At 35.3% G+C, this 22,423-nt stretch overlaps 1 protein-coding gene across 1 annotated transcript in view; it reads right to left on the bottom strand.

The window, feature by feature from the left end:
* PEX5L (peroxisomal biogenesis factor 5 like) overlaps positions 1–22,423 on the bottom strand; it is a 1,534,471-nt gene that overhangs the window by 89,294 nt on the left and 1,422,754 nt on the right. The window contains exons 11-12 of the mRNA XM_044070386.1: positions 19,605–19,770; positions 9,016–9,173 (exon numbers count right to left, since the gene is read on the bottom strand). Of these exons, the coding sequence (XP_043926321.1) occupies positions 9,016–9,173; positions 19,605–19,770 (324 nt within the window). The remainder of the gene's footprint in view (positions 1–9,015; positions 9,174–19,604; positions 19,771–22,423) is intronic.

Below are 22,423 nucleotides of genomic sequence, written 5' to 3' on the forward strand. Positions count from 1 at the left end.
AATATCTCATATATCACTTGCCAAATGAAAAATGATGTCTCTTACACATATCAAACTGCATCTGCTAAATACCAAAGTTCTTATGAAATATCCTTGACATTACGATCTTATCATTCAGACATGCTATTGTAAAAGCTTACATCTTTTTACTAAGACCTATATTAAAATTGGTTCATAGGTAAGCACTTGGGTAGCTGCTCTTGTGGACCATTTTAATCTTAGCCAGTTTCTCTTTTGGTGCTCAGATTAATTTATCCCATATGGTTGTAGATAAGCTTTATTCATCTCATGGTCAATAATTATATATTACCCCTTATAAGAATAACTGGCATACTGAGATCATAACATATATAATTTGAGGGAAACCGCACATGGGGTAAAGTATTTAGGAAGTACAGGTCACCTCTTAATAGTCTGTTGGATACAGAGTATAGCGACAGAGCTTTGAGATAGTCTACACAGGACATATTGTTTAGGCCTTGTATTCTTTTAGTAAGGTATCTGTATAGGTATTCCAGTTGTTGCATGTGTCTAGACAGACACATGCCACAGGGGCATTCATGCTTAATGATTGGCCTAATGAGGGCGGCGTAAAGAGGACAATGACATTCCTTGCTCTAGACACAATCCATTTGTTTATAAGTTGTGCAATATTGAAGGACTTTTCTATGGCAATGGACACATATTGGTTGAAATGTCAGTGTTCACATAGGTTTGCAAATCCCTAACAAATGGGTGAATTCTTAGGAGTGTATTGTCAGTGTGGTAATTCCTCAGGGTAAATGACTGCCCAAATGGTACAATGATGGATTTTTGACATACAGTTTTAGTATATGATTTTGGCACTGATTATTTATTTGGGATAAACATTCCAACAGGATGGCCAGGTCATTTTGGGATGCAATGACTGCTCCAAGCTTGCAGTCATCTGCAAACTCAGTCAGCCAAAGCCTTTTGGTACTGGCTTTTACTTCAGAGAAGTAGATGTCAAACAGGAGAGGTCCCAGCACAGAACCTGGGAGACTTCACTGCTGACTGGTTTATTTGTGGAAGTAACTTCCCTTATTTCCCAGCTTCACCTAGCAACTACTAAAGCTGACATAGTCCAATATGCTGATGACACAACCCTGATCTGCTCCTCTCCTAATATCCAACTTCTCCAGAAAAAAAGCCCAGGAATCCTTTACAGAGATAGAAAACTGGTTAAGTTAAGTCAATTGATATTAAACTCCAAAAAAAACACAACTCATGTTGACTCACCAAACAAAGACCAATGACCCCAACTTCTCCATACTCTCAATCAACAAGACAATCATCACCCCAGTAATAGAGGCCAAACTACTAGGACTTACAATTGCCCCTCAACTAAGATATAACAGACACAGCTCCGTGACTATCTCCAAAGTCCATAAAAAACTAGGTACCCTTTATCACTGCAAAAAAAGTCTAGAACTGATATAACCAGAACCCACGTCCTGTCCACACTGGTCTGTGCATCCCCAGTTCTAACAAGCCTAAATAAAACTGACCTGAACAAACTATTCCCTGCTACAACAAAATCACAAGGTTGACAACCAATGCTAAATCATGCTCCCACCATTGCCACTCCCTACACGTATTACATTGGCTCAAATTTCCCAATTTGCTATGCTACCACCAACTCAACCTAGCCCATCAAATACTATACTACCCTGAGAAAACCCTGCCCTGACTGGCTCCTACAATTTTACAACTCAAACTGACATTTATGATCCAGTAATAAAGCTCTGATCAATACAATCCCATGCAAAAATAACTCTGGTGAATCTCTCTTCCCTAATGAAGTCGCAAAAACATGGGACATCCTGCCCCCTGACCTCAGAATACAAAACCATACTTCTACATTCAAAAACCTCCTTAAATCATACCTTTACAGTAACCACATTTGTAACTGTAAACCACCCCCCTGAAACTACACATACAGTTACACTTAACCTTTAATCAATTCCTGCTGTTATTACGTCATGCTTCCGGTGTTCAACAACATTGTTGTCTATCAAAATTTACTGTACTTATTGTATATATTGCTACTACTTAGTAAATGCCTGGGAATACTGTCCTCTAACTATGCTCATTATGTATTCTGTAAATATTTTATCTACTATGTATACGTTTCCTAATCTGTTTCCATCATTTCTCATTCTGTAATCAAAATGTTGTTTATAATGTATATTATCTATTATGTATAGCATGTTTTCCTAAGCTACTACTATCATGTCTCACTTTGTAACATACTGTTGCCATTACTGTACTTTCTGTAATGTCTGGAGCTTTTCTCCCCAGGACTCCGCGGAAAATGGACACCAGTTGTCCATTCAGATTATCCTGGTAAACAAATGTTAAATAAATAAATACAATAAATATTTTGATTTCCTGCATCCTATCTGTGAGCCAGTTGGCAATTCAGTAGGTGACATATGGGTTTATTTCTTGTTTATTTAGCTTTTCTACTATGCCTGACCGAGGGATTGTGTCAAAAGCTTTGGCCAAGTCGAGGTATGTGGGTGTGCACCATTTTACCTTCAGCCATTGCTTTGGTGACCTTTTCAAAAAAGTCTATCAGGTTGACTAAGTATGACCTGCCGTGATGAATTCAAGCTGAAATGGGTCTGGGGTTTGTAGGCTGCCTATGTCCTGATTGATTAGTTCCATGATAAGTCTTTCCATGGCATTGCATATCAAGCTGGTCAGACTTATGGATCTGTAATTGCCTGGGTCACTGGAAGGTTCTTTGTTATGCAGGGGAATGAGTTTAACTGCTCTCCATTCGCTTGGTACAAACATTGTATGGAGACTGAGGATGAACAGTGCTTTTAGGGTGAGGGGTGGCTAAATTGTGCTTTATGTTATGTAAGATGAATCTGGGGATATTGTTAGGACCTATTAATGCAGTATTTTTAGCTTTTGATAGCACTTTTAGAACTTGGTCATACGTAATAGCTGGTAGAGAGACAGTTTCAGGTATACCTTGAAGGACAGACAGAGGGGAGAGTGAGAGTGGGTTAAGTTACAGCCAAATTTACCAGCCATTAGGTTTGCTACATCTTCAGCCTCAGTTGTAGGTAACATCATTCATTATTGACCCTATGCTTTGCTGTGTTGTACTTTTGAGATTACAAACATAACTAAAAAAGACCTTGTAATTGTCTTTGGCTTGAGTAGCTGTTATAGCCTCAAATTTGCCTTTGGTGGATTTTATTAAGCTTTTGAGTTGTTTGTTTATTTCAGTAACTAGGGCTCTGCCATTCCAGGCATTATTCTTCTTCCTTTAGTTCAACATTTTCTATTATTATTATTGTTGTTTTTGTTGTTATTGTTATTATTATTCTATTAGAATTACTACTGCATACTAATATGGAGCATTTCTCCCCGGGCCTCCGCTGAAAACAGGATCTGTGGAACCTAGTCGGACTTTCCCGGTCAACAAATGTTAAATAAAAAATAAAAAAAAAATGATATGAGACTGGTGCCCTGTGAAAAATCTGTTTTATCCCATTAGGTAATATGCAAATAATAATTTTACATGTAACTTTTGTTTTAGCCTTGGTTTGCTTGACTATACATGCTAACTCAGTATTCATGTTTAGCATAAATCATAGACAAAAGCATAATCTTTAAATTCCTGAAATAACCTGAATAATCGTACAATTGTCTTTCTGATGCTAAATAAAATGCTAGCAGAATATCTTCTTTTTGAAGATATTCAACTGTTTATCCACTTAACAAATAAATAAAAATAAAACAAGATGGAAGGACTGACTGTGTACAGAGAGAGTGGGAGATGTAAACTGCGAAACAGAACAGGAAGTTATTTTGTCTCAGTATAGAAGGCTGATAAAAACATATACGCACTGCACATTTTGGAGCCATAACTGTAAAGTTGCTGAGAGGAGTGCTACACTCTTTACTAAAGCAACTAATCTGATACAGGATATGCACTTAAGCTGTACATCAAAAGGAACTCCCTGAATTAGAAAAGGGGCCATCTAACAGAAATATTCAAGTTCCTCACAGAAAACAATGTTCAGCAACTTTGAGAACAATGAATGCAAGATGGCAAGGGAACAAATTAAAAAATAGGTGAAAGTGGATGAGGAATGGTTTGAAAAGCCTTCTTGAGAATACTGTGAGAAAACCTGGTTGATTTTAATGATGAACATGAAATGCAAATGGCAATTTTTAGAAGATGATAGCTAGAAGTAAGGACTTAATAACATTTATTTAGATCTCCTGCATAGCTAGCAATTCTGAAACCATAGATGAGGCAGGCCAGGGGGATTGTGTTACAAAAGTCAATTTTCTACATTTATTGTATTATCTGACAGGATACACTGACTTTCATTCATCTTTATCAAACCAACAAAAAGACAAATGAAAGCTCTTGAATAAATGTTCTGGTTAGGGATGTAAACTTGGCCTGACAAAAAGCCTGCACTCCTTATTACATGAGCACATTGTCGGAGATCACTATAATGCAGGTAGACTGGTCCTTGGCAAGAAGGGTGACATGATCCCTGTGGTAGTCAGACATGAAAGGAACTGTAACCTACATATTCTACAGTTACACTGGTATGCCCTTGATAGTTCTCTCAGGAAGCACATACTTCTGGCAACCTATCCTCCTATGAGCTGTAACTAGCAAGCTAAAAGTCACACATGCCATCATGAGATATTTGGTTAAAACTATGCAATGCACAGACGGGGTCACCATTTATACATCTGATGTCTTGTCTTTTCCTAAGCCACGTATCAAACCATGGCCAAAGGATGGCATGTCTAGACAGAGTGGTTAAAGCTTATAAGAGATAGGGAAGCTTGTTCAGACTTGCAAATGAGCCACGATCCATATTAGACACTGATTAGATTATTATTTTCCTGCTATACCCTTCAGTGAAAGTTGCTACATGTATTGTTTTTATCAACATCCACCCAAAGGCATGAAACGATCTGATGGGGGATGTCACACATCTAAGCATATTCCTACTTTGCTTACCAGCACAGTCAGCTGGGTTTGTAAGCAAGTTACCACCAAGATTTGATTGCATGTGGAATGATCTAGCCCTAAACTCTGAATCATTTCACCAAATTACCTCTTTGTCCTATAAGGTTACATTAAAAAAGAAATTCTAAATACCTCACTCATTTGTGTGATTACAATTATCCCTCCCATGTTAAGTCAGCGGACATCATGTCAGATGCCCTGTGTGGTCATGCCCCCATATTTTAAATTATGAGGAATGCATTGGTAAGGGAATTACCTAGAATGCTGATAGCATCTTTGTTGTGTACCTGAGTAAACACTAGCAATTTGCTCTGTGCATTTGATGGGGCACCTATGAAAACCTTCACTGTGTTGCTAAATCCTTAGTTTCTTTAATGCAATGTTCACTGAAATGATGGCTTTGCCCAATTCTTTCAAAACCTGCTGGCAAAAGGAGGTATCTACTAGTATATTCCTATTGTAGAAAAAGGACAAGTTATGGAAAATGTGAAGCTATACAGAACCAGTAGGATTATACTTTTTTCAGTGTAGCCATATGGAAAGGGAAGGCAGTATACTTCAAAAAATATAAGGCATGTTCTGCACACTCAAACTCTACATGCTCGTTTGAACACACAGAGACTGCTAAATCATGTATTTCTCAGGATTCTTGTATATGTTGCTTGTAACATTGAATTATATAGATAAAAGTAACCACTTCCTTCTTTTGTTCATTTTTTACCTGAGTGAAGGGACACAATGTATATAAACTTGTAAGGAAAGACATTAATTAAGACTCGCTGTGGGCCAAAATCTATATGGCTGAGTCCCCCTAACTTAGGGAATCAACTAATCCCTTAAGGAGATAACAGTTCTACATGTATGGAAAACATTAGTAATAACTCTCCCTCACAGTGATGGAATAAGCTGGAAGTAATGCAACTGAAGGACAATTTCACTGCTCCATCTTTAGGCGAGTTTCTGCAGAAGGCAGTGAATTAGCAGAAAGCCACCTTTTTACATTTCAGTCTCCTGATATAGACACTCAGCAGGCTTCAGGTCAAGACATAATATGGAAATCGTTACAATCCAGACCACATTGTGGCAACTGGTGCACTCTTTAATGGTCTTAAATACTGAATGCATTAATGCATGTTTTCAAGCTACAGAATCTGCAATTCTTTATGTCAGTTACAGCACATTTGCCAAGTTTCAAGTAATCTAAATGCAAACTTTCAAAAATTAAAAACTGGGTCACATGATCTATTTGGGGTTCAGTGAATTGTACTGCTGTTCTTAAAAACAAAGAATTTTGCATTGTTCTCTGCACATTCAAACCTGCCAGGTTTGCTGAAAATGAACTTGGCTGGCTTGAATATTAAATAAAAGCAGAGTACCAAGGTGCACTGGACATATTCAGCCTCTCATCTGGCTCCAACTATCCCTTCTTAAGGCCTTCAACTGAACAAACTCATGGCAGACACTGAAGAGTAGCGTAAAGTACTGCTCATGCTTTTAAATACCTCTCATGAAGCAGCCATTTTTAGCTTAAAATGCCTATACACAAGCCTTTATTTTAAATCCATGTCATAGTTAGCAGTTTTTCTCTACCCAGCCTAGCAGAGAAGCTCCTTTGAGTTTTTGTTCCTGGTTATTAGTGGTGGCTAGGGCAGCAGAAATCCACTCAACCAGCCTATGTTCTTCAGGCATGAACAATATGCGTCTACATATCCTTTTTATTTTACACTTTCAAAGTACATGCTTGGTTCAGTTTAGGCAGACATCTTAGTGCTGGTAAAATATTCAAACATGAGCAGTGCATGAATCAGTGAACTTGAGCATTTTTGCGGGTCATTTGAATGGTTCTCTGCAGCCGTAGTAAAAATGAAATTGGTTGTATCTGACAACTTAAAAGGAACTAAAGTTGTTTTTTAGCATCCCCATTTACTCCTCTGTCTGTATGTCTGTTTATTTAAGTAGTATTTTATGGAGTATAGGATATGCTATGATTTTTTTCTTGACTGGTCAGATTTGGTCGCAAGTACAAGGCCTGAGGGATAAAATACTTTTGTTAGAAGAGAATGAACTTTACTATGATCGATATTCCTGCCATCAATTATTGTAACTGTATAAAATATTTGTAAATGCAAAAAACTGGGAAAATGTTTTTATATAAATAGTTATGTGTTGTTTATTTTTACTTGCAGCACCTGGAAGCTAATGCAAATGCTGCTTTTGCAAGTCTTCAGAATATAGTATAATGTGCCATTAAACACGGCATATTAATCATTGATTTTGATTCAGATTACTACAACTGAGTGTTATTGTCAAAGTATATACTTTTCACAGAGTTTGCACCTTACTCTGACTAGATTATAAGAACTTGGTCCTTGCAAAAACAGTTCTTACCTAGCAAGGAAAGGCATACCATTAATTTTTACATCTAGCTGATAATGTTCACTCATTTTAATTTAAACAAAATTCATTTCTAATAAAGTTTTAATAGCATGATTAATATTAAAACATGGAATATATTTCTAAGGTATATTAAGGGAAAAAATAATTTACTTCTGTACAATGATAGGAGCAGCATTCAAATTTCAGCTATATGTGTGTTGACAGTGTTTAAAGCATAGAAAGAGTGACAGTTCTGCTAAAGTGATTCAGTTTCTTTTAGCATTTATTTTCATTCAAGTGCTTGAGTTAATTTCCTACTGTGATCAAAATTCTAGTTCGATTCTCGGCTGGAGTGCCTTCTGTGCAGAGTCTGCATGTCCTCCCTGCGGTCACATGGGTTTCCTTCGGGTGCTCCAGTTTTCTCCCACATTCCAAAGACATGCAGTAGGTGGATTGGACACACTAAATTGGCCATAGGTGAGAGTGTGTGCATGAATGAATGGTAAGAATGAAGTACCACAGCAGGGCTATCCACCCGTAAGTGTAAACCTTGGCTCGAGATGATTGTCACTGCGGAAGTGACACCACACCCCATGTGCAAAATGAGAAAAAGAGGTTGAGGATGGATGGATGGTTTAGCAAGCAAACACTTGTATCTAATCTGAGTTTCCAGCTACGAGTTTAAAGTAGCCTGTACTGTGTTGTTTTCACAGCTGTTTACTTCTGCTTTAGCTGTAAACCAAAAGAGTGGCTATTTCTGCTCTTTTTTAAAATGATGCTGGATGATGGTGTTACATTGCTTTTAGACTGGAACATGTCTTTCTCTTGCAGTACTCCAGTGATCTGGACTATATAATTTCATATCCTCTAACAAGCTCCTATGAGATCACTGCATGCGTACTGTAAATAGCATAAAGTTTTGCAAGGTAGCTACCAAGTTTCGCACCCCTGATATGTTTCTACAGAAAAGTTTTAGAAAGTGAAGTGTTGCAGCTTTGTGGTTATAAACATGCTTTCCATATGGCTGCAGCAACACTTCCAATAGTTGTACCTTCAAAACTAGAATTAAGAGATACCTTTGTAAAACTTTTAAAGGTATGTGTCCGCTTCTAACGTAAATGTAGATTGCCTGCAATATTAACTGTCGTCTTCCTACTTAACAGACAAATGTCCACTTAGAAAGGTCAGGGGAGATTACATTAAACATTTACAGCCTATACATACTATATTTAAACATTATGTGTAAATATTACTTCTGTTAAGTCTCTGATATTTTGGGAGAATATAGGAGATAATAAATCCACAGTAAAGTGATTATTTTGGAGAGAGGCTGACAATTTCCTACAGACTGTTGAATTTCAAATTCAGATTGCATAACACTGCATTAGAATGGATTAATTTATTGTATTAGTCAAAGGTGAAAATACCACAGTCTTATTTGGGTTACAAAGTATGCAAATAACTGTGTCTGGTTAAGGCAAAGCTACTCCTTTAGTATTTCTGTTTTGGTGTAACTAAAATATGGACCAGTGAATCAACTGCATTTTGGGTATAGGTTCAAGTCAGGCTAAATAGTTAATTTAGTTTGCTGTACTTACTTGTAAGCTCCCAGGTTAATACAACTGATTCCTAGGTTGTATCTGGACCTAATGAAACCTGGTTGAATTTCTAAAGCTCTGGTATATGTTTCCACTGCCTCCTCAGTCCGATCGCCATTGGCTAGCGTTGCACCCAAACGGTTCCACAATAGATAATCCTAGGGAGAAGGATAAAAATGTAGAGTTCATATTACAGTTTATTGTTGGAATTGTTGCATATGATGCTGCTACATAACTAAATAATAACTTATACATCCTTATTATGCAATACTAAATTCAACATTTAAAAAGCAGGATGAAACAAAATAGGAACCCTTTTTATAGTTGTTAGACACATACATATATACAATATTCCTTGCTTTTTTTCCTTTTTGGAAGTTCAGTTATAAGCTGAACTGCTGTCCCTGTCACCTTTGCTGCAATGAATCTCTCAGTTGTATCACAGTTGTTTTTTTTTTTTTACATTCCCTTCATGATGATGAATTTGGGCTTTGTATGGTGCTGCGGTAGCGTTGTCGCCTCACAGTATGATGCTGTCCGGTTCGATTCTCAGCTAGAGTGTCTTCTGCGTGGAGACATGCATGAATGGGCGTACCTTCGTTGAAGGTTGTGCGTCAGGCCTGGCAAGCCGGTACGTAAAAATCAACTGCCAATCATTAGTGGACCGGAGTTCCGCTGTGGCGACCCCTAACCGGGAAAAGCCGAAAGACACAAACATCTGACAGAGTGTGACAGCCTCATGAGCACCCCATGTCACATAAGTCTGTGTATTAAGTAGCATTAACCAGGATAGCACTTTCAGAGGAGGTCAACAATCCCCATATTAGCTGGTGACAATGAGTTTCACAAACTGTGTGTGGGACGAAAAGCTGCTGGCAGAAGGGTAGGCTTGACTACAGTAGTGGAGGCCCTAACTTCTATGCTCTGGTACTTCTTGATAGCTACTGTCTGCAGTTAGGTTCAGTGTAGAAGCACCATGTACCTGCCCCCACTAAAGGCAGAAATTCCTCCTAATTCACCCACATGTCTATCCCAGATGCTACTGCTCTGCATTCTGGTCTCCATCAGGAGTACTGGAATGGCCCAGCCATACCAACATGCCCCTCATAGCAGCATATCACCCCCTAGCTGCTCCCAAAAAGAGGTGTGCAGGGAAAGCCTAATCATTCACCTCTTTACTCATGCTAGCTCTAGCAGGTGCCTGGACAAGCTTCTAATTGAACTCAGGCTATCTTGGTCATAGTCTAGTCTTTATCCTTCTATGTTAGCAGAGCTGGTAAATGTTCAGAGTACTGTAGTGCACTTACAAGGACTTGCTGATTTTTCAACATAAAGTTTTAGTGTTAGTAACCTGCCAGAAATTATGACATTCCCCAATTTATGAAATCTATGTGATTGCTGGAAAAAGCACTTTTTTCTTGTGAGTAGCATACAGTATTTCTGTTACACTACAGGCATCAGATAATGCCTTCTGACCATAAAGATGTTTTTTCAACAACATTGTTGGACCTCCACCTGCTCTGTGGAAATGTAATGTGAGCTGTGCAGCATGTTCACAGTAAAATTAGTGTCATTTATTCGTTCATAGGTTGTTATCAAGCTTGCACATAATGGAGACCATCAAGATGCTAAGCCATATCACCTGTACTTGTGGGAAACTAGCAGTGTCCCCCTTTAAGCAGACATTCTCCACATACACAAATTTGCAAGAAGGTCTACTTAATTAGGAACATTTATTTATTTAACATTTGCCAACCAGGTAAGAGAAATGATTCATGGACTCTTTTCAGGCGCTACCTTGCCCTCTGTAAAAATATAAACAATAATGCAATTAGTAGAACATCTATCCAGAATCCAGTGACATAGAGTTCACATACAGTTAGACCAATACTCTGCTCTAGTAAAACAAGTACACATCGAAGAATGTACTAGAATTTACTAGCTGTTCAATTCAGAACTGAAAAATGGTGTGCATGTGTGGTATCCTGTCCAGGGAAGTTATTGGCAATCAGCTATGAGAATAAAGACAATCTTGCAACTTTTATTTTTTATGTGTTATTACCTTTTGGCATTCTCAGCTTTACTACAAGGGCAGACATTGTCTGCATGTCATAGGTAAAATATTTAGAACATGTAATAGGAAGGAGATTTGTTATGCCAAAAAAGGAAATACAGAAGCAGTGAGAAAATGGCGTATTCCAGGCCCTAAGAAGCAAGCAAGGGGATGCTTGGGGTTAGGCAGGTAGTATAAAAATGCTTGTCCTATGTTGTATCTATAACTAGCAATACAAAATAACAAGACAAGCTCCTCTTTCTCTACTTTTTTCCATTTGGGGCCTGCATTGATACCAGTGAAGGCTTATATTTATTTATTTAGCGTAAACTCAGATGTGTTATATTTCACGTGGAGAAACAATGTCAGTCTTGTTTGTTATTTCATAGCGCTAGATTCACTTTCTTTAGCCAGTATTTTGTAGTCAATAAAAGGTATGCTACAGAACAGGAACTTGTCTCTTTTTCACTGAAAGATGAGAATTCACACTCCATGTACTAGAAAGGCTCCTTTGTGATGTAAATATTTGATCACTTAATTTGTTTCATCTCCAAAATAATTTTAGGTAGATCTAATGTTGGTACTAATACTGGTGCAAAACAAGATGCTTGTTTTATAGTTTTTCAAAGGCATTAACATCAGTGGAAACTCCTTTGACATTTCAAGGAGCATCTACATAGGTTCTTGGGAGTCAGCAGAAAACATATGCCAGCTTGAGAATATTTTTTGATAGCTGTATGTCTCCAGTGTCCAAGGGTGAGGATTTTTCTTTCTTTTCTTTGAAGACCTGGCTCTTTTATTGATTATTCTCTCCATTTCTCTGCCTAAGTAAGTTAGTGTTTTTATCAAAACATTTATTTTGTGATTTTTTTCAAGGGACATAAGGCATAGGTAATGCCTTAAGTCTTAACTTTGTTACCTGCTTGACATTACTGCACTGCTCACACCCCTCTACATTATGGGCATCCCCTAAACAAAAGAGACATTCTATGGGGAAGTCTTAAGAGCTATTTGCCTACCAAAAGCACATTTATTAACCAAAGAAGTTCCAAGCTGTAACCTGTCAACCAAGGGCACAACACAGAAAATTCAAATATAAAACATTCCTGGAAGAAAGAAAAAAAAAACAGACAGAATCTGTTTAGCAGTTTTTCCTGATGTAATAAAGGCTTCAAAAACAACATAGCTCAGTTCTAATACAGTCTAAATACTAAAAAATATGTCACGAGGCAAACAAAAATTTTAACTAAACCTGAGATCTTTAAAAAGCCTGGTTTTGCTGTGGCATTATATTAACCAGTATCCATCTTAACTCCTCTAGTAAGTGCAGTCTACCCCTGTTCTGTGATTGGTCCATTTAGACTTGAGGACTTGTGTTGCTTTATTTGCTAAGCAAATCTAGCTAACTGACTTAGAACTAGGCCACTTAGATTAATTTCTTAATCTACAAAATGATGATTCAGGATAATATTGTCTTTCTGAGTTTGATGGGATAAGATGGTATTCTTTCCCCACCTAACTCCCTGCTGATTGGTGAGGTAAGCTTTACCCTTGTAGTCTTCCAAATCTTAAAGGATTTTTATATGTTTTCATTTTTTAATGCCCCTTCAACTCAACTGTTTAACCTGACAAACACATTAGAAAATTCTGAAAGAATTGCCAAAAGCTGAACTTCGGGAAAAAAAATGGTTTATTTTTAAACGTTACAATAAAACACGTTTTTCGTCTCACCTAAATGTGGGACTTCTTCAGAAACAAACAATTTAAAATTTCAAAGGCTTGTATTTATACATCCTTTATTTGGCGCCAAAAATTTAAATGCCATTTACTATAATTTAAAGGGACATACCTTCCCATAAATACTTTCCTTAATAAAATGAAAGACTTGTTCCCTTATTACTTAAAACTCATACAGCACATATTCCTATCCAGTGACATATAAAACATCAAATACATTTGTTAGGAAACATCAAATACGTTTACTACGATTGATTATGCAGCTTTTCTTTTTAAGAAATACTCATCTTATTTATGCCGTTTGTTAACGATAAAAATAAAATGTAAATCTGAACTATATGAAGTTTAAAATATGAAATATAATTCAATACGTGAAATTTATTATACTAATTTATATTTATGTATTTAAATGGAAACATAAAAATTTTAAACTTTACTACCATGTAAATGCATTGTATAATACTATTAATTCACATATAACTGAGATTAAAATTGAATTAGAGAATAAAATTAAAATTGAAGATACCTAGATTACATGAAATCATGAGTTATATGTAAAAATACCTACACATCATCAGTTCATTAATACTACTATAATATGTATTTATTAATTCCTACTCTATTCTTTCTACTTATATTTATACTGTTGTTGAATTGTTATTAAATCTATTTATACCCATTAGACGTTACCTAGATTATCATTATACATTTTTTCCATATCGAATCCACAAATTTAGCACATGCATGAAAAAATATGTATCAGATGAAAAATGGATTTTAAAGGATTCCTGGGCATTTTTGGGTAGTTTGAATAATCTTCCTTTTAATGAACACTTCAATTTCTTGACAATAGATGTAAGAGAGTTATATACCTGTATTCCTCAACAACAGGGAATAGAATGGGTGATAGCAAGGATGCGACAGAAAAATGCCCCTGTAACTGAAGTGGCTTTAGTGCAAGAAATTTTAGATATCATTTTATCTTACAATTTTATATTTTTCCATAAGCAGTTTTATATACAGGAAAAAAGGAGTGGCTCTAGTTACGCAAATCTAGTTTTGTCATATTGGGAGACTAAGTATATTTTCTCCAATGATAATTTTAACAACATAACTAGATATTATGGTAGATTCATAGATGACATTTTTATGGTCATTGAGGGGTCAGCTAAAACAGCCACTGAATTGGTGGCCATGATGAACAATACAACAGAATTTTTCAGGTTCACCCATACTTATGACACTACATCTATAGTCTTTTTAGATGTAAATTTAACAAAAAATAAAGTGGATAAGTGACATGAAGCAGTACTACATAGGAAACCAACTTTTTCTAATAAATTCTTGCATTTTACAAGTGCCCATCCATTACACCAAAAACGATCGGTCTTAAAAGGCCAATTGGTAAGGGCAGCAAGAATGATTACTACAAATGAGAGATTCAAAGAGGAATGTTTGGTTTTAAAGCAGATGTTTTTGAATAGGGCCTATCCATTCACAATGATAGAGGAACTGACACAAGAAGTAATATCAAAAAGAATGACTGGTGTTTATCAACCGATTCTTAGGTCACATTTGGACATGCACATAAATCAAGACTATATCAGGCTTTGTCCGGAGACAAATATTGACATAAATCATGAGCCAACAAATGATTTCAAATTGGCATGCATTATGAGTTTTTCTTCTGATCATGTTCAGATCAAGGAAATTATATTTAAGAATTGGGCATTGCTGAATGAAGATGTAGTGTTGGGTCTTAAATTCAACTTCATGCCCAAAACTGTTTGGAGGAAAGGCATATGTTTTAAAATGATGTTTCAAAGACAAAAAAACATAATACAGAGAAGTGTAGGCATGTCACAGTGTGGCTCATGCCCTTATTGCTACAATATAGAGGTAGGGAGTAAAGTGGAAATAAATGGTTTTCAGATCAATTTAAAAAGGAAATACAATTGTAACACCCGGGGGGTAGTATATGTGGCAAAATGTCAGGCATGTCCCTGCTTCTATATAGGGAAAACAGAGCACAGGTTAAGGGACAGAATATCAGAACATTTAAGAAGTATAGTCCAGAAAAAGGAGGACAATGCATTAGCGAGACACACGTTGGCCCATCCTGACCATAGGTTTAAATTTAAAATCATCCGCCAGATCTCCCAAGATGAGAGAGGTGGACCCTATGGGTTAATTCTAGAAAAAATGGAGTTATATTGGCAAATTAGACTGAATGCATATATGCACCCGGGCCTAAATGATAAATGTTCCATCATGTGTCTCTTAAAACTTAAATATTTAGAAAGATAAATAGTAATAGCAGCAATTATCGCTGCATTTTGCCATCGCCTAACAAACATCATTTTCTGTAAAAAAGTCAATATGTAAACATTTTTACAAAAAACATTTTTACAAAAAAGTTATAATGGAACATAAAAAGGTCCATCAAAAGATTTTCAATAAAGTTTTTTTGTAAAAAATATCAGTTTAAATATGTTTTGGCTAATAATTTAGGAGTTTTCATTATAAATTTAAACATATATACACATGCCTTGTATAATGATAATCTAGATAACGTCTAATGGGTATAAATAGATTTAATAACAATTCAACAAGAGTATAAATATAAGTAGAAAGAATAGAGTAAGAATTAATAAATACATATTATAGTAGTTGTATTAATGAACTGATGTGGTGTAGGTATTTTTACATGTAACTCATGATTTCATGTAATCTAGGTATCTTCAATTTTAATTTTATTCTCTAATTCAATTTGAATCTCAGTTATACGTGACTTAGTATTATACAATGCATTTACATGGTAGTAAAGTTTTAAATTTTTATGTTTCCATTTAAATACATAAATATAAATTAGTATAATAAATTTCACGTATTGAATTATATTTCATATTTTATACGTTATATAGTTCAGATTTACATTTTATTTTTATCGTTAACAAACGGCATAAATAAGATGAGTATTTCTTAAAAAGAAAAGCTGCATAATCAATCGTAGTAAACGTATTTGATGTTTCCTAACAAATGTATTTGATGTTTTATATGTCACTGGATAGGAATATGTGCTGTATGAGTTTTAAGTAATAAGGGAACAAGTCTTTCATTTTATTAAGGAAAGTATTTATGGGAAGGCATGTCCCTTTAAATTATAGTAAATGGCATTTAAATTTTTGGCGCCAAATAAAGGATGTATAAATACAAAAGTCTTTGAAATTTTAAATTGTTTGTTTCTGAAGAAGTCCCACATTTAGGTGAGACGAAAAACATGTTTTATTGTAACATTTAAAAATAAACCGTTTTTTTTTTTTTCCGAAGTTCAGCTTTTGACAATTCTTTCAGTAGTTTGGTGTTCATTGTGGAACATTAGAAAATTCCTCATCTTTCAATTTAACATTCCAACCTTTAATTTGTAACTCATTATTGCTAACCTTCAACTACATAAGCTTGCACTTGCATTGTCAGATAGGTAAACAAGATCAGTATACAAGTTTTTATTTTTGTTCTTCCATCTTGGAAATTTAAATACCCTAAGTCCCTTCAGTACTCTTTTCTCCTTGATACATGCTTTACAGAATAAAATGTCCTAAATTAGTGCTTTGTATTTTTATGTATTTGATTCAGCTATAGAGTTCCATAGGTATCATCAATATATGGAACTGTAGAACTGGTTTAGTCATTTTTTCAAACATAGTAGAAGCACACAATATAACCGAATTGTTGTTACATACTACATTATTACCTGAAATTGAGCTGTGGCTATCATTAGCAATATCACCAGATCTATTATTAATATCATCAGCCAGTTGTGTAGCAAGAGTGTGACAAAGGGGGCAAGAATCCTGGGCACAAAGTCTTTGGGGACATGGATTAGGGGCTAGCTCTGCTTTTTCTATACTTAAATGACGTTACAGAAAGGCACGTGAGTTCAGCTTTTTTTTTGCTCTTCACTTGAAGTGCTAAGGGCTATATATTGGCTGAGTTACTCTAGGTTCATCAGTTAGTACTAGGCTAACTGCACTTGTGGGCCATTTTAAGGCTAGCCAATTGCTCCATTTGAGAAGGTAAACACATTAACTATTATTTCAACCCTGTAACATAGGTGTATGCTAGGATAACTGCCCTGAGGGGCTATTTTAAGCCTAGCAATTAACCAGAGGTCAGAATCAAAATCTGTACCTTGTGCCTATTAGGATAAAGCCTTAATCATTATGTCAAACCCACTTCTTAGCCAATATGCATACTACAATAATCCAAAGACATTTTTTGCTTGTCATTTGAAGAGCTGGGGGATAGATTTGCTAGGCTGTGATTGATTGAATTGTTATAGGAAGCCAATGGCTTCCTACTATAATCTGAAGACTTTCTTTTTTTGTTTTGTTGTTTAATTGAAGAGCTGTGGGTGTGGATTTGGTGGGAAGTGATCAGTTTAATTACTGTAGGAAGCTAATTGGCTTCCTACATTAATCTGAAGACTTTCTTTTTGGTCTTCACTTGAAGATTTGCAGGTGTGGGGCATAAGCTCATTGGACTGACAGAGGGTGCTAATTGAGCCAGTGTTCCCTCTATTACCAGCAAAGAAATAGTCACCTTGGGGTAGGTCCATTAATCTAAGAGCTGTTTTTTTAATTCACTGCTGTTATTACCATTAACAACAAAATGGCTTACTGTGGTCAAAGCTTGATATACTTCTCCATACAAAATGTAAAAATGAGTCTTTAGGAGTTAATCAAAAAGGGAATACTCTGGAGAACATATGTCCAGAGGGTAACTGAGTAAAACCAACAAGCAAAGAAATGTCAGATTGAGACCTATGAACTATGGGCACAGCAATGAAATTGCAAAATGCTCCTGGAAGAAAGTCCACCAGCCACAATCAGTTTAGCAATTTTATCATATTTAATTAAATTACTGCGGTGGTGGTGCTGCGGTAGCGTTGTCGCCTCACAGTAAGAAGTTGTCCTGTTCAATTCTCAGGTAGACCGTCTTCTGTGTGGAGACATGCGTGAATGGGTGTACCTTCGTTGAAGGTTGTGCATCAGGGCCGGCAACTCGGCATGTAAAAATCTGCTGCCAATCATTAGCGGACCGGAGTTCCGCTGTGGTGACCCCTAACCGGGAAAAGCCAAAAGACACAACAACATCATATTTAATAAAATATTCTTTAGAAAATAAAATAACTAAGCTCTAAGACATATTAAATGTAAAAGATACATCATATAATAAGATAATTTAAAGTTAAAGTTCTCTTTGAACTATTCTAATCATTTAAGCTTCTTTAGTTAATCAATATGATTCTTTTGTTTTATAACTATTAAACAGATTTGTTGCCATATGTTGGTCCTTTATCCATATTAATGAATGAGTCAAGAGAAAATAACTTAAGATGAAACTACTAAACTTAAATGTAAAAAAATTAAAATAATTTCTTCAAGCTACTACAAAGCAAAGAATGTCCTTTGTCATAAATATTCCTTTTGATAAATAATAGGATTCAATTAAATGTTAGTCAGAACACTAAAGTCATCTAATAAGCTACTATTGGCAAATGGTACACCAAAAAAAGAAATGGAAATAATCCACTGCAAAATATCATACATGGACTAAAAAAAAAAAAATGTATCATGCATTATAAACTGTCCAGATCATTTTGCAGTGCATATTTAAGGATCAACTGCAATTTTTTTTACCATTTCTTTTTGTTATAATTATGCCCTCATGTTGTAAAGTGGGCTTTCTTATTTTAAAATGTGTAGTTTTTACATTAGTTACATCAGTAGAATAGATCTATATTTACTAAGTTTAATAAACTGTTGCTTCTCTTTAGAGAATGCTGAACAACTAATTAGTTACTTTCTGATTCAATGTTATCCAGCCTTGCTTTCTGATGATGTATTGGGGATGGGAAAAGCAGTTATGTATTACGATGGCATATATTCTGTAGTCTGCAGCAGATTTTATTACAAGCTAACCAGAATGCAGTTACTTTACAGTTTGCCAGGATCACATTCACTGAGCATCAAGTCTCTGCGTCAAACAATCCTAAATATAAAATACCAGTAACTCTTTTCCATAGAAAGCCACTGCCAGTCTGGTTACTGTGTATACACAAGTCACAATTCCTTTGTTTTGAGATGTTTCTGTCTTCTGCGTATTTGTGCAACTATAGAGTTGCTATACATGAATTAAGAAAGTGTGCAGGACTAGCCTCAACATGACGATTGGGTGTCATTCCCCATTTGGAAAAAGTACTTACAGTTAGATTTTTCATTGTTGTAAAGCTTTGGCTGTATGTGTTTGGTATCATGGTGTCATTTTTGACTCAACCTTTCTCAGTGGAACCATCTTTACAAGGTCAGCACAATGCCAAATGTCATGCCTAGTTTATGGTTTGCTTTTTTCTGCGAAACTTTTAGCATGCATGATTTTTTGAGCTGAATTGTAGCATTTATAATGTTAGTTTTTCTTTGTCCAAATAATTGCTTATATAAGTATGAAGCAATACTGACATTTGCATTACTGCTATTGATATCCAAATTTGAAACTGCTCCATTGTGTGTAAGGTATGTATGTATGTATGTATGTATGTATGCATGTATGCATTTGTTTATTTTGATTATATATCAACAACATAAGTTCTTTTCTTCTTTATAGTGCATATGTCAGTGCTCAGTTTGGTTGGCAATTATACAAAGTTTGATGCATTCTGTGTCACATCTGAAAGAAGGACTCTTACAAAGGCTAAGAGAAAAAAATTAATAAACAGAAATATAAATGTAATTCTTACCCCTGGCCTTACAGACAAGGCAACATGGAATGCATCTACAGCTCTGTCATACTCTCCACTCAGGTTAAAAAGAACACCAAGGCCCGTCTGCAAGTCAGGATCTATCACATCAGAGTTCTGCCGAGCTGCCTCCAAATACAGTTCTTTCACTTCTACCAGGATGGAACTGAAACACAGATATATACATATAAAAATAATGACAGGGACCAAGAACTCCAGTAGGTCATTCACGCTGCAGGAACTCATTTTGTAATAATTAAATTCACTGTTTTTCAGGTTTTAAATGTCTTTGCAATTGCTGTGCATTCTTAACTCTGCCATGTTTACAGCTCACTGCTTATGATGGTTTTTGCTTTCAGCCCCTGATACAAAGATTCAACCAGAGTTCTATCACATCCCAAAAATTCCCTTCTGTTTGTTTTTATATATCCACTTTGATTTGATATTAAGGAAACTGTGGACTGTTAAGACTCAATTCCTTTTAGAAACCTCAGATGTACAATAATTCTTTCCACTGTCTGAGTGTCTTGAATCTTAAACAAAACACCTGCTTTAATATCAGTAAATCACTTTTAATTCTCCTTAGTGAAGCAGATCTTACCTGACTGATCTTCTGCAGAGGGAAAATGATATCCAATAAAAATGCTTGCTTTAAAGCATTTCTATATAGTGAAGTCTGTTACTGAGGCTGAAGGTTATTTACATATGCTCATTCATGTATCAAGGGTGATTGATACTGTAAGATGTCAGTGTTGCCATCTGATAGCTAAGAAAATCTGAGAAGGTGAATGTAGAACAGGTAATAAGTTCTGCTGTTTATCATAAAGTCTAACAAACATATTACAATGCTCATCTGAGCGACAACAGTTCAGTTCTCAGAGAAATGTGTACAGCACCTTCCTACATTTTTAAAGCAAGTCTTGTGCATGTCCCAATGCAGGAAAAGAGTGTGAATGCAAAACTAGACCAGGGAAAACTGTTACAAGCTCCTTATTTTTTCATTGCTGGGCTTATAAAAGTTAACATGTTATTTGGCAGTCTTACTGCTGATGAGATCAAAGTATTACATGAAAAAAACAAAATTTCCCATCCTCCTGCCTCATGTGACAAATGTGTAAATTATATTAACCATATTCTTCCCACCAGTGGTGGGATGTTGAAATAATGGTTAAGGTGTTTGCTTTCCAGACACAAGGTACAGACTTTGATTCTCACATGGGGTAATTGGCTAGGCTTAAAATGGCCCACAAGATCATTTAGCCTAGTACTAATTTATGAACCTATGAAACAGAAATAACAGTTAACTGTAGTTGTTTATAAGGAGGTTCTTCTTACTAATCTTAACTCACATATTATTGCCAAGAGAAAATATTCATATACTTATTAACTCATCTAGAAGTAATGATATAAAGTTCCTATAATGATAATCTTAACAGTTTATTTGCTTTAAACTACAACATTTTTCAGTACATTCTTTCTTCTTATGATTTGATATACTCATAAGTCTCATATTTCAAACAAAAATTGCAGGTTTTCAGTCTTTTGTTTGGAAAAAGTCATAATACTTTTCCTAGTGGCAAAGTGAATTTTCTTGAGAACCTAATCTTTATATTCAAATTTCAGGAAGTGTGGGTAGAACTCCATACTGCAGAAAGTAAAGTTAAATACATAATGACTTGTATTATGACTAAAGGATAAAAGCTTATGTGTTTTATAAGGGAAAGACTAAGATTTGCTTTTATTTTGTTTGTTTTTTACATTTGACATATGACAACAGGAAATATATACAGTGTGGGAAACAGAGATATTCTAGTACTGATTGCCCTGCATTTTGTAGAATGTAGCAAATGAAAGTTCGTTTCTGGTTTGATTGTCCTTCCATATTAAGCCAGGAATTGATTAAAGTGTCCCTTCTGCCAACACTGATGAAAATATTCCCTTTATAGAGGTTACGCTACCTAGTGTAATACTTCCAGTAAGCCATAATAATATAAGTAAAGATGAGAATTAAATATTTTATAGTAATCCAGGTTCTGCTGATGAGGATGCTAAGTCTGATGTCTGAAATACAGTGATTAATTCTGATAATGATGTGACAGTTGATAAGGAATTACAGAATAGCCAAACTGGGAAAAGAATGCTTAACCAGAAATTGAGGCAAGGTATTAAAAAACTTATTAAAATGGGAGATTATAGGTATCACTATTACTTATTTAAATGTTAATAGAATAATTAATAAAGTACTTTGAATAACAGCTTTCTCTTTTATTAACTCTTTCCAGGTTGATATTTGCTGTCTTTTAAATATTAGATACTTGGTTCCAATGCAGCAACACCAGTTGCACAGTACTATATGATAGTTTGATTTTTTTTTTAGTTTTGGTAAAGATGTCTATACCACTTTTTTATAAATCTACTATTACACTTCTGGATGTCACCATAGTTATTCCAGGAAGAGTTGTGGTTTGTGATTATTTTTAGCTAATTGTTGTTGATGCATATACAGATTAATCCCAAAGAGCTCTTTATTTGAAAGTTTGAAGCCTTATGTTTCTGTTAACATACATATTGTAAGAGATTTAAATTTTTATTCTATGGAAGTCTGTGGGTAAACTTACTAAGGATGTTAAAAATGTACAGCATTAAGACACTGTCGTAGATTAAAGTTAAGCCCTTATTTAAGGCACAATTATAGCATAGGCTCACTTACTATAGAAACTGAATTTTGTTTACTATTTGTTTTTGTACATTTTTCTGTCATGAGCTTCTTAATGCTTGGCTCACAGATCATAAAGCATTATGGATAGAAATTTGAATAG

The sequence above is a fragment of the Protopterus annectens genome, chromosome 4.part1, assembly GCF_019279795.1.
Source record: "Protopterus annectens isolate FY-2018-M chromosome 4.part1, PAN1.0, whole genome shotgun sequence".
Classification (NCBI taxonomy): Eukaryota; Metazoa; Chordata; order Ceratodontiformes; family Protopteridae; genus Protopterus; species Protopterus annectens.